Source organism: Neomonachus schauinslandi, chromosome 4 (assembly GCF_002201575.2).
Source record: "Neomonachus schauinslandi chromosome 4, ASM220157v2, whole genome shotgun sequence".
NCBI classification, from domain to species: domain Eukaryota; kingdom Metazoa; phylum Chordata; class Mammalia; order Carnivora; family Phocidae; genus Neomonachus; species Neomonachus schauinslandi.
This window is the reverse complement of record NC_058406.1, coordinates 148849249-148861968: the sequence shown is the minus strand read 5'-3', so window position 1 is coordinate 148861968 and position 12720 is coordinate 148849249. Positions and strand designations below refer to the sequence as shown.

At 39.7% G+C, this 12720-nt stretch overlaps 1 protein-coding gene across 1 annotated transcript in view; it reads right to left on the bottom strand.

Annotated features, from left to right (window-relative positions):
- CPQ (carboxypeptidase Q) overlaps positions 1 to 12720 on the bottom strand; it is a 451472-nt gene that overhangs the window by 301157 nt on the left and 137595 nt on the right. Inside the window, exon 3 of the mRNA XM_021688259.1 lies at positions 1617 to 1824. Within this exon, the coding sequence (XP_021543934.1) occupies positions 1617 to 1824 (208 nt within the window). The remainder of the gene's footprint in view (positions 1 to 1616; positions 1825 to 12720) is intronic.

Here is a 12720-nt window from a genome sequence, read left to right as displayed (position 1 = left end):
CCAGAAAAAAAAAATGTCAGTTAACCCTGGCAGATTGCAGTATACTAAGTCATTTGGGAGTTTATTAGTCTTATGAGTAGTAGTTCTTAAATAAATATTTTTGGCAATCACCCCATTTCACAAAGCAACAGACTAACTACATAATTTAGATCTCATGACCAGTGAAATCATAGTGAATGGCCACAGCTTGCTGAGGAGTATGTTATTCTAAGGGGCGAGTGAGGTATTCTGGGAAGTAAGCTAACCATTTTAGGACTTCCCTCCTGGGAAGATTAACCATCCAAAAGACTATGGGCCAATGATTATTTCACGAGTCCCCAAACCTTTAGACTCTACAAAGAACATTATTTTAGCACTATGACATCAGTAGAACTAGCTTCTCTCTTATAAAACTTTTAAAAGTGATTTTAACATGTCCCATCTTCCTCCCTGGGAAGATATCTTATCCCCATAAAAGAAAAATGTCCCTTTCCTTTTTTCTCTGTGATTTTGGACAACTCCCTTCTGAGTTGGTTTCTTATTGGCTGATGTCTCCTCAATTATATTATTTTCAAGGGCGCAGGGTGCTAATTAAGATCAAACAGCTGTGTCTCCAGCTCCAAACAAAAATTGTATAGAATAAATAAATCTTCCTTTACAGTAGATACTAATCTAATCTTGAAACCCAAATAAACCCTATTTGCAATTGTTTCTGCTTGCCTTGTTTTCTTTTTTTTTTTTTTATCTTTGGGAGATCAGACTATGACTAGAATGGTGCTTCTTTTATCCATGTTTTATGTCCATCAAATACTTCACCCTTAACGTGTGACACTACCATATGTAGCTATTAAATTAGGCCAAATGTCTACAGGTCAAGTCTTAGAACTTTTATCCACTGCAATGCTAAATTTTATCCTAAGACTGAGGGTCAATAAAGCAATTCACAATTACCTCAATCAGAACTACAAAGAAAAAGACAAAACTTATGTTGCCCTTAAATACCACAAAACACTTACTAGACCTTTGCAGAAAATCAAGTATCTTTCATAAGTTCATCTCATTTATTCTCAAAGTAACATTGTAAATATATAATTCTTCATCATCACTGATTCACAGTGAAGAATGCTGAGACCCAAGGAGTTTAAGAGCATTCCCAAGGCCACATACTTGTTTGGGGGCAGAACCAGGTCTATATCCAAGATCCTCTGCTTCCTCCTCTCTTTCCACTACACCACATACAACTACCATCATGTTACCCACTTTATTTTTATTTCACTTCTCTAGCAACAATGGGAAAAGGCCTGGCTTCCTCTGAAGTCATAAGGAATCTTTGATGAAACACAGACGTGAATTCAGTTCTCCCTCCAATGAAAATACATAACATATTGGTTACATAAGGAATGTTATGGGGTCATCATGGATGTGGAAAGCTTTTTAAAAGAATGTACAAATAATGCTAGGAATCCTAAAAAGGCCAAAGAAGATGTTACAAACAAATGACCAAATATGGAATGGGGGGAAAATTCCGTAAACAATCAGTATTTTCATTTGAATGCTTTGTTTTTATTTCATAAGGGCTCCTCTTTCATGGACAATCCTGGTTTTTTAAAGAATTTCAAATGAACACCATGACCTACCTATAGATGGAGAAGGAAGCCACTGATCGAATCAGGGATGCCAAAGCCCCCACTTTGGCAGCTTCCACTGCCCCCTGGACCCGGTACTGCACTGTCTTCGAGTAGCTGACATAAGGTTGATTATAAACAACAATCTTCCCTCTTGCTTCTGGGGCCCTTCTCTGCAGTTCCTCGAAAGAGGTCACCACCAGAACTTCTGCCGTAATGCCTGGAAATAAAAGTCATACAGGATTAACTTATGGTTTCCGACCAGCCAGGTTGAATTGGCACGCAAAAGGTCATACATGCTTTATCTGCTACATCTGACAAACTGGTTTGAGAAGATCAAAGTTTTAGAGTGATTTGCCATGGGAGAAGGACTGCAGAGGTTAGTTAGCCAGTTTCCCAAGAGAGAGAAAAGGCATTCAAAATAATATGACATATGACTCAGAAGGTTTTTCAACTCACTTGACCAGCTGGTACTAAATCACAAATGGCTTGAAAAGATAGCTTTTTACCCCTTCTTTCCCACCCTAAGAAATCATGAGTTTCACAGAATGACACTAATTATTCATAAAGAAAATGCACTTCAGAAAGCTCCCATTGGGATTAATGAAACATATATCTTTTTATAAAGTTATTTTGACATGTTGTTAAACAACCTTCATGGACAGCATACAAAGAATGGCAGTTCATGATGAATGTTCTTAGAAGCCAAGAATCTTCAAAAATCCAACTTTTGACAAATAGTTAATGTAACCTCTACCAAGAACTACAAAGAGTCAGCTTGTTTTCATTCCTCCTTTATACAAAACACTCTTAAAGAACATGAAAACTTCCCAAGCTTCTCAACTTACAGTATTTGTTCATCACCAAAACACATCACTATTCTCCAGATAAAACTTCTGAAGATGTTGTAATTGTCCCATAATCCTGTTGTCTTACTTAGAAGAGATGTACCATCTTTCCTCCTACAAGACTCACCCAGATCTTCCTGATTAGGGAACAGGGTTTCACAGCCTCCAAGAAGTCATTCAAAACTGCCAGACCACTGAAGATCCAATTTGATGGAGCAGTTTGAGTGACAAGGAGAAGATATTCAGCATCAAAAGCCAGGTGCAGTGACTAAATAAAACTATGAAAAGAAAGTGGCCGGTGCCTACTCTTTTGTGGCTTTAGCCATGCAGTCATGAAATATGTCAATAAAAGCAGAAGTATCAACATGTATTTGGCATGTTTCCTTAATCTTGCAAAATAGAGAACTAGGTTTTTTGGAAGGTTAACAGATGTCCTTAAAATATTAACTGTTACTTGGAAAATCCTTTTAAAACACACTACAGGTATGAGAGAATTCTTGCTTTCAATATAGGCCCCATTGTAATGGGCCCTTTGGGCTGGCTCCACTCCTACTTCTGGTTCCCCTATCTGGACTCGATTTGTACTTTTACTTTAAAGTGACTGACTACAGATCTATAAGCATGTCTCCACCAACATTCAGAACTCAGAATTTAATTTATAATCTAAAAAAAAGCAATGTACAATTATAAAAAGGAAGACACTAGCTTTTCCACAGGATAAATAAATATGTATAAACATACAAATAAGAGTTCAGCTAGACAGATTTTGAGATTCGTAACTTTCCGAAACCTACCTTAATACTTGACTGGTGTTGCTGTTGGCATAATACAAGAATTTTATTGATGGTTTTCAGTTGTTCATAATGAATAACAGATTCAGTGGTCCACCCAAAGGCCGTCCCAGCAATGGGGTAATTCTGGCATCTGGATTGGAGCCACTAGAAATGAAGCCAAATTTCTATAAATTGTCATAGGCCGCTGCAGAATTAAAGTCATAGGAGGGTGGTACTTCACTATGGTCTGTGCTTCAAGTTCTTTTAACCAATGAGAATGTGATGGAGCCTTGAACAGCCAAAACCCATCCTGGACACCACAGTTGCCAAAGCAAATCATTAGTAGAAGCAACAGGTCAAAACCTATGACTGTAAACATGGAAGAACAGTTCAAATTAACTGCTTTCCTGAAAGCTTAGAGTCATCTCTGACTCCTCTTCTCTCCTTCAGCCACCACATCAAATTAAACCTCAAATACTGATAATTTTATGCCTTAAACGTTGATTGAACCCAGGTGCTCTGTTCCACACTCTCACATCAGGCTCTCATTACCTCTGGACTGAGGGCCTGCTATGGCTCCTTCCTCTTCCACGCACCTACCACCACTGGTGTCCCAGCCTCCAGCCTAGCTCCCCCAAACTCCACCTCCACAGAGCTGCCTGAACTACCTGAACTACTGAGTAATCAGCCTACGTTACCACCCCTGCCCTGCCCCTCTCCAGCTCTGCTGAAAACCATCACTTCAACATACCATTCAAAGCCTGTCCCTCTCTACAAACACAATCTCTCTTTTCTTCTGAATTCCATCAAAAATACACTTAAAAGTTCCCGCTCTCACCAGGCCAGTTCACTCCTCAGCATCTTTGTTCACACTATGGTACATCATGTTTTGTTCATCTCATTCTCCCAACTCCCTCATGTGACTAACACCTATTTATCCTCCAGGATGCCATTTAAGAATCTCTTCTTTAGGAAGCATTCTCTGGCCTTTGATCTCCTGTCTCATTTCCCTCCCCGTCACCCCCAGGGAAGGCTGGCTTATGAACCATCCTCCTCTGTGCTTTCAGAGTATCCTGGGCCTACCTGGGCACTGGATAATTGAAATTCTGCCTATTTATGATTCTCTCCACCACATAAACTGTGATATCAAGGATTGAGGCTATGTTCATTTTTGCTTGCATCTCCTGGGCCTAACACAGTGCTTGGTGTACGTGTGTAGGCAGTCAGTCAATAAACACTCCTTGAATAGCATCGCTCCAAGTAGGGTACCACTGACTGGATCTGAAGTATTTCCATAAAAGTGCAATTTTACCTTTAAAGTTTGATAGCACTTCTCCCATAATAACTCAGCAGTCTGATTCTCTTACCACCCAGAGCACAGCTGCATAACAATAACCAAGCAAAAAAGGCCTTGGGGCAGTCAGAATAGGAATATAAATTCTAAGTATGACAACTCAAGGACTTGAACATAAGAAAGCTCCTCTGCTCTCTGTTAGAGCCTCTCTACCCTTACTTCACACAAAATTCTAAATCTAGTATTTAAACCTATAAACCATGAGAAACAACAAATCAAAAGGAAGAGATACAGTTGGAAGCTGATAGTACCAGAAAAAACAATGTCAGAGATAGGAACACATAAAATAACAAATACTGACAGAATTTTCTGCAGTGTTAGAAATGTTCTCTATCTGTGCTAACGCAGTAGCCATTAGACACGTGTGGCACTTAAAATGTGACTAATGTGACTAAGAAACTGAATTTTTTTTTTTAAAGATTTTATTTATTTATCCATGAGAGACAGAGACAGAGAGAGAGAGAGAGAAGCAGAGGGAGAAGCAGGCTCCTAAGGAGCAGGGAGCCCGATGCGGGACTCGATCCCAGGACCCCGGGATCATGACCTGAGCCGAAGGCAGACGCTTAACCATCTGAGCCACCCAGGTGCCCTAAGAAACTGAATTTTTAATGTCACTTATTTTAATTTGAATAGCCGTATGTGTGTAGTAGCTATGATGTAGAACTCACAACCACTGCGGACTCAGCCTTTATGTAGGCAAATAGCCTAAAGCATCTCTGTTGGTCCTGAGGACCCTGCTTCATGACAGTTCAGTAACGGATGCGAGAGTCATGGTGATGACCTCCGGCAGCCGTCACAGACCAAGTGGACTGTACTCAGTATCCATCTTTTGGGATGGCAGGGTATGCAGAAAAAGCATTTAAGGAAGATTTTTGCTCAAACTGAATAAAATAAAATGAGGCCACCTGGAAGACTTCGCTCATCTGTATTATTTTTTTCTGGACACATGTTACACAAAGGAAATACTCATATTCTCCTACAAATCAGCAGGCTCCTATTCTTTTCTGTGTTCTCATCTCCCTTCTCCCCATTCTCCATTCTCGAGGAGAGTACATGAAAACCCCTAAGAACACAAATCCAGTGTCATATTCACACTAAGGCCTACCCTGACCTCCCTATTTATAAGTGCAACCCACTCCCAAATCCCTCTCCTCTTACCTTGCTTCATTTTTCCATAGAATTTATCAGCTTCCAGCTATACCTACTACAATCATGTAAGCTCCATGAGCAGGTAGAATTTTTTATCTGTTTTATTCGTCAATAAAAAGTTACCAAAGTGGGGCGCCTGGGTGGCTCAGTTGGTTAAGCGACTGCCTTCGGCTCAGGTCATGATCCTGGAGTCCCGGGATCGAGTCCCGCATCGGGCTCCCTGCTCGGCGAGGAGCCTGCTTCTCTCTCTGACCCTCCCCCCTCTCATGTACTCTCTCTCATTCTCGCTCTCTCAAATAAATAAATAAAATCTTTAAAAAAAAAAAAAAAAAAGTTACCAAAGTGCTTGAAATGGTGCCTGACACACAGTATGTGAAATTCACACACACACACATTCATAATCACATTCATAATCACAAATACATGTACATATGCATATACGGAATGAAGGAAAGGAAACCAAAAAAGAAAAAATTAAAGTGTAATAATACCCCATCCGTGATCACTCTCCAAAAATGTATACTTTCCAAGGAACTTGTATATTTCTGTAAGTCAGGATAATTGATGATAATAGCAATAACAGCTATATTTGAATATCTATTGTTTATACCAATGGCCAGAGAAATTGCAAAGTAGTTATTAGGAGGATACTGATATGCAGAAAAATACATATACACAACTACTGGGTGTTGAAGCTGAGATTTGTTTTTTTTTTGTTGTGGTTTCTTTTTTTTTTTTTTTAAAAATTTTTTTTTTTTTTATTTAAGACAGAGAGATACAGAGAGCGAGAGAGTAGGAGCAGTGGGGAGAGGCAGAGGAAGAGGGAGAAGCAGACTCCCTGCTGAGCAGGGAGCCCATTGTGGGGCTTGATCCCAGGACCTGGAGATCATGACCTGAGCCAAAGGCAGGCGCTTAACCATCTGAGCCACCTAGGTGCCCTGAAGCTGAGATTTGAATCCAAGGATCATGCTCCTCCTATTAATTGCACTGCTATCTTCTTTCACAAATGTAAAATAGAAAGGCTCAGTATTTTCATTCTAAGGGAAATAAAGAGGAAAAATAAATAGGTATATAAAAAGTCTTCCTAAGTTATTTTATTTTTCTTAGGCTACCCAGGATCTGACTCATAAATCAGAGTACTACTGTCACATTACGTCCCAAACTATTAACAGAGGAGTTGAGAGGGAGACTTCACTCTAGGAAAAGAGTCCTCAGACTCTGTTAGAGTAATGAAAAGGATTATGATAGTTAATTCTGAAGAAAATGTGAGACTGAAGCTAAGAATATTCACATTATAAAGCAACTCTCTTGGCTACAGCTGATTATATCACAAAAACTGTAAAAATCCTCAGGTGCCTTTTTATTCTCCACATCTAATTTTTTAAATTGATCAATTTATTTTGTAAGCGACTTACCCTGTGCATAATCACTGCTGCAGTCTCCTTCTAGAGACAACAGATGCTGGCTGCTGTGGTGTTGGCTCAGATCATTTTTTCTATGAAGAATTTGATAAAGAGACTCCAAACTTAGTATCTTCTGACTGGATTCCCCCCAAGAAAAGCTAAGAATAGGAAGATAGTGAAGTGAGAATTTTTATAATGTCTTCTATTATCAAAAGGAAAGGAAAAGAATACAAACAGAAAAACATGTCTCTGGGGCTCAATTCAATGTGGTATGTTTTAGAAAATTGATTCTGATTTCAGAAGATTTAGCCTCCAAACAGGAAATAACTCCAGCCCCACCCAAAAGGAAGCCTAGCTTCTTACTCTTATTGCATAATCTTATACTGAGTATACTACACAAGATAACTAGGTCCAGTGGAATGACTGGTTTTTCCTGAACTCAGTTATGGAGAAGGGAAAATAGTTATTCTTGGAAACTCAGTGTTTTGGCCTGAAGTGGTAAGGAAATTGCAAATTCATGGCAAGACAGATAAAAGAACATCAGAGCAGTCCTTTTTGAGTGTCCCCTTGTTTATGGAGAATATTATAATTGTGCAACGTCCTTCTCATTAAAGAACAAGCCTTAAAGATTCAAATTCATTCAACAAATTTACAGCCCTCCTACTGGGTAGAGCTTCATACTGGACATTGGGGGCAGCATGAATTTGACCAAGTTTCAGTCCTTTTCTCAAAAATTGGAAAATCTGGGCACCAAAAACCGTAAGATACCTAGAAATAAACCTAACCAAAGAGGTAAAAGATTTGTACTCTGAAAACTATAGAACACTTATGAAAGAAACTGAGGAAGACACAAAGAAAGGGAAAAACATTCCATGCTCATAGATTAACAAATCTATAGAAGAACACAGAAGAACAAATACTGTTGAATTGCCTATACTACCCAAAGCAGTCTACACACTCAAGGCAATCCCTATCAAATTAATGCCAGCATTTTTCACAGAGCTGGAACAAACAATCCTAAAATTTGTATGGAACCAGAAAAGACCCCAAATAGCCCAAGTAATGTTGAAAAAGAAAAGTAAAGATGGTGGCATCACAATTCCGGACTTCAAGCTGTATTACAGAGCTGTAATCATCAAGACAGTATGGTACTGGCACAAAAACAGACACATACATCAATGGAACAGAATAGGGAACCCAGAAATGGACCCTCAACTCTATAGTCAACTAATCTTCGACAAAGCAGGAAAGAATATCCAATGGAAAAAAGACAGTCTCTTCAACAAATGGTGCTGGGAATATTGGACAGCCACATGCAGAAGAATGAAACTGGACCACTTTCTTACACCATACACAAAAATGAATCCCAAATGGATGAAAGACCTAAATATGACACAGGCATCCATAAAAAAATCCTAGAGAAAAACACAAGCAGCAACCTTTTTGACCTCAGCCACAGCGACTTCCTACTAGACTCATCTCCAGAGACAAGGGGGAAAAAAAGCAAAAATGAACTATAGGGACTTCATCAAGATAAAAAGCTTCTGCACAGCAAGGGAAACAATCAACAAAACTAAAAGGCAACCTATGGAATGGGAGAAGATATCTGCAAATCCCTTATCAGATAAAGGGCTAGTATTCAAAATCTATGAAGAACTTATAAAACTCAACACCCCAAAAACAAAAAATCCAGTCAAGAAATGGGCAAAAGACATGAACAGACATTTCTCCACAGAAAACATACAAATGGCTAACAGATACATGAAAAAATCATCAGGGAAACATAAATCACAACGACAATGAGATATCACCTGACACGGGTCAGAATGGCTAAAATTAACAACTCAGGAAACAACAGGTGTTGGCAAGGATGTGGAAAAAAGGGAACCCTCTTACACTGTTGGTAGGAATGCAAACTGGTACAGCCACTCTGGAAAACAGTATGGAGGCTCCTCAAAAAGTTAAAGAGAACTATCCTATGATCTAGTAATTACACTACTAGGTATTTATCCAAAATATATAAAAATAGTGATTTGAAGGGGCACCTGCACCCCAATGTTTATAGCAGCTATGTCCACAATAGCCAAACTATGGAAAGAGCCCAGATGTCCATGGATGGATGAATGGATAAAGAAGATGTGATATATATACCACATACATACATACTTTTCTATACATGCATACATACATATTACATACATACATACATACATACACACACACAATGGACTATTACTCAGCCATTAAAAAGAATGAAATCTTGCCATTTGCAAAGAGGCAGATGGAACTAGAGTATATTATGGTAAGCAAAATAAGTCAGAGGAAGACAAGTACCATATAATTTCTATGTAGAATTTAAGAAACAAAACAGATGAACATAGGGGAAGGGAAGGGAAAATAAAATAAGATAAAAACAGACAGGGCGGCAAACCATAAGAGGCTCTGACCTATAAGGAACAAACAGGGTTGCTGGAGGGGAGGTGGGTGGGGGGATGGGGTAATTGGGTGATGGGCATTAAGGAGGGCATGTGATGTAATGAGCACTGGGTGTTATATGCAACTGATGAATCACTAAATTCTACCCCTGAAACTAATAATACAGTATATGTTAATTAAATTGAATTTTAAATATAATCATTTTAAAAATTCGAAAATGTGGGGGAGAAAAGTAGGTAAACAAGAACTTTAAAAAGATCACAGGATGTCACAAGTCTAAATGAATGTACAAAGTAAAATTTCACAAAATAATAAATTAATTCTGACTGGGGGAAATCTAGGAAGTTTCCTGTAAGATGAAACTTTAAGTGAGCCTTAGAAGACTTCAATAGCCTGAAAATGAAGAAAAGGGCATTCCTAGGAAAAGAACAAAGAAGGGAAGACAAAAATAGACGAAACATCTATTCATTTACAGTGAATAGGAGGCTTCCTGCCAGGCCCTCAAACAGACAAAGAGACACTCTAAAATCTTCTACTTCTCAACCAAGATATTTACGGACCCCTATTCTCATTCTATGAGTTCCAAGAAGGCAAGGCAAACAGTCTCCTTGAAACAATTTTCAGGAAAAAAATATTAAACTCAGCTATTAGCTGAGTGAAAGTCAGAAGAGCAAGAGGCAAAGTGCACCCCTCAAAGGATAGCGGCAGGCGTGTGACCCACCCTCTCCAAACTGTCTCCTGAGATCTGGCTCAAATTAAACCTGGTCTGTTACCTGGAGAGCAAGCCCAGACCTGACTTCATCAAAATCCATGGTCACAGCGAATTATCAGCAAGTCTCAAGAGGCAGCTGTCTGGCTGATGGAGCAGTGTACTACAAGCCGCCTTGCCATACTGACACCTAAGGATTAGCCACAAGCGAAACGACTGGTCTACTTTGGCCTCAAAAATACAGAACTTACACATTTTGTTGTATACTGGAGAGGTACCCACCACAGGCCCTCTGTGTTTACTTCGACCTGTCATGTAGCACACTCAAGTAGTATGAGGACCCAACTCCACAACACACAACGGCAACAAGCATGGAGCACAAACCAATCCTTAGCAATCCGATCACTTAGAGATTCCAAACTGCTTCCACTGGTCAGGCCACAGCATGAAAGGCAGTCACACTTTGGGGGCACTTTGATTAATTTTAGCATTTATCACAGGGAGCCAGTTATAGTCTAAAACATGAGGCGTATTGTGTTTGAAACACAGTTGCTTTGGTTGTCTTAAATATGGTTGCTTTGAAACCTGTTTGAACTTGGTTGTTTTCTCCTCAACCCCTGAGGATTTCCTTGTAATGGTGACCGGTGTGAGTGAGTGGAGACTTCCACAAAAAACATTATCTTCTTAGACATCCGTGGAAATGAGCAGCTGGAAGGTCCTATGTACGTTAGTCAGCTTCCAGTGATACTTAAAAAGGAAAATCTACAAGTCTTAGTGATGGCATGCGGGGGTATGAAGGTGAGTTTCTGGCTGCAGTCGACTGACACAGGACTAGTTATCGTAGTCTGGGGGTCATGGCTGGCTCTGCTGAGAAGGTGGGATCTGAAAAGGGAGTGCTAATAGACTAGAGGAGGAAGCCAGGGAACAGAAGAGAGAAGGAGATTAAAGACACAGAGTGAGCAAGAGAATGGCATGAGAGGAGGCTGGCAGTTGGCAGGGTGACATCACCTGGGAGCCCTGTAGCTGCAGTAAGGAATTTGGGTGGGGACAGAGAAGTCAGGCAAATTCAGAGTTACGTGCTGGAAATACCACTAGTCTTAGTGTGATGGAAGGCTTGGAGGAGGCAAGAAAAGGCGTGGAGGGCTATTTAGGGGGCAACTGCCACATTCCGGTTGAGAGCAGTAGTGGCTGGAGGAGGGCAGGTCGGTGGAGAGAAAGAAGACTGGACAGACCACTGAGCAAGAGTATGGAGGGGATGCCATTTACTGCAATGGGGAAATCAGCTTCATTGAGTGTTGTACTCCATAACCATATTACCCAATCTATATAATGATTACTTTCCTGGGGAAAGTTGTATGTAAACTGAAATTTAGTTATCAAAACAAAGACTTTCTTTGTTGTTTAATTTTAAGATGAATCCTATCTGTGAAACAATAATCTTCATTGAAAACTTCTTTACAAAGTATTTTCTATACTACATTATGCATTCTTCCAGATATGCTTAAAACAGGGTATTTCTTTATCAGTAACAAAAAGCATCCATTGTTATGTAACCTGGCTTGAATACTGGCTATAGAGCTCACTAGCCTTTGCTCATGAATAAGCTGCTTAACTTTTCCCAGCCTGTAAAATGGGAATCACAGTATTATTCACACCATCAGGATTCTTATGAGTTCAGATGAGATGAGAGAGCTAAAAATTGCTGTGTGCTATAAAGCAACATAAGACAGTAAGAGTAAGGTTTGTAAGGGTTCTGGACATATATCAAATGGATATAAGCAGTAATTATCTGATTTATTTAAAACTTCACTTCAAAGCAATCACCAGGAATAAAACAAAAATAATGGATATAATCAGCAAATATGGAGCCTATCTGGCTCAGAGCAGAACTATTCTTTATCACATCAGACAGCTCCAGAGGCTATGCGATTTCTTGTCAGTTTTGACTAAAGCAATCATGTAGGCACTATATCATAAAGATGCCACAAAAGGCTGGGCAGAGAAGCTGAGGAGGTTTCATGGGTCTACTTGGCAACAAAAAAACACAGGGATGAAGGAGGAATGTGTGAGAGGAACACGGAAAGGACTTTTCAGAGAAGCAGCAGAGGAACAGGGCATGATAGAAAAAGATACCAGTGGCCCTATCTAGAATTATACTAATGCTATATTGTATTATCTCCCCTCCCCTTTTCTGTAAGAGAATGACACATGCCAATCAATTGCCTTGTAAACTGCAGTGTCTCTCTTGGAAGACACCAATGCTGGGCTTGGCCATGAGGTTTGCTCTGACCATTGGAATGGGAATAGGAAAGGTATATGGCCACAGCTGAGCAGGAACTTAAAGAGCCACTGCAAGCTTTGATTGTCTTTTAAGAGATCTTTTCCTTCAGCCACAAGAATGACATGTCCCAGATGGGGACTTCTTCAGCCTGGATCCTGGAATG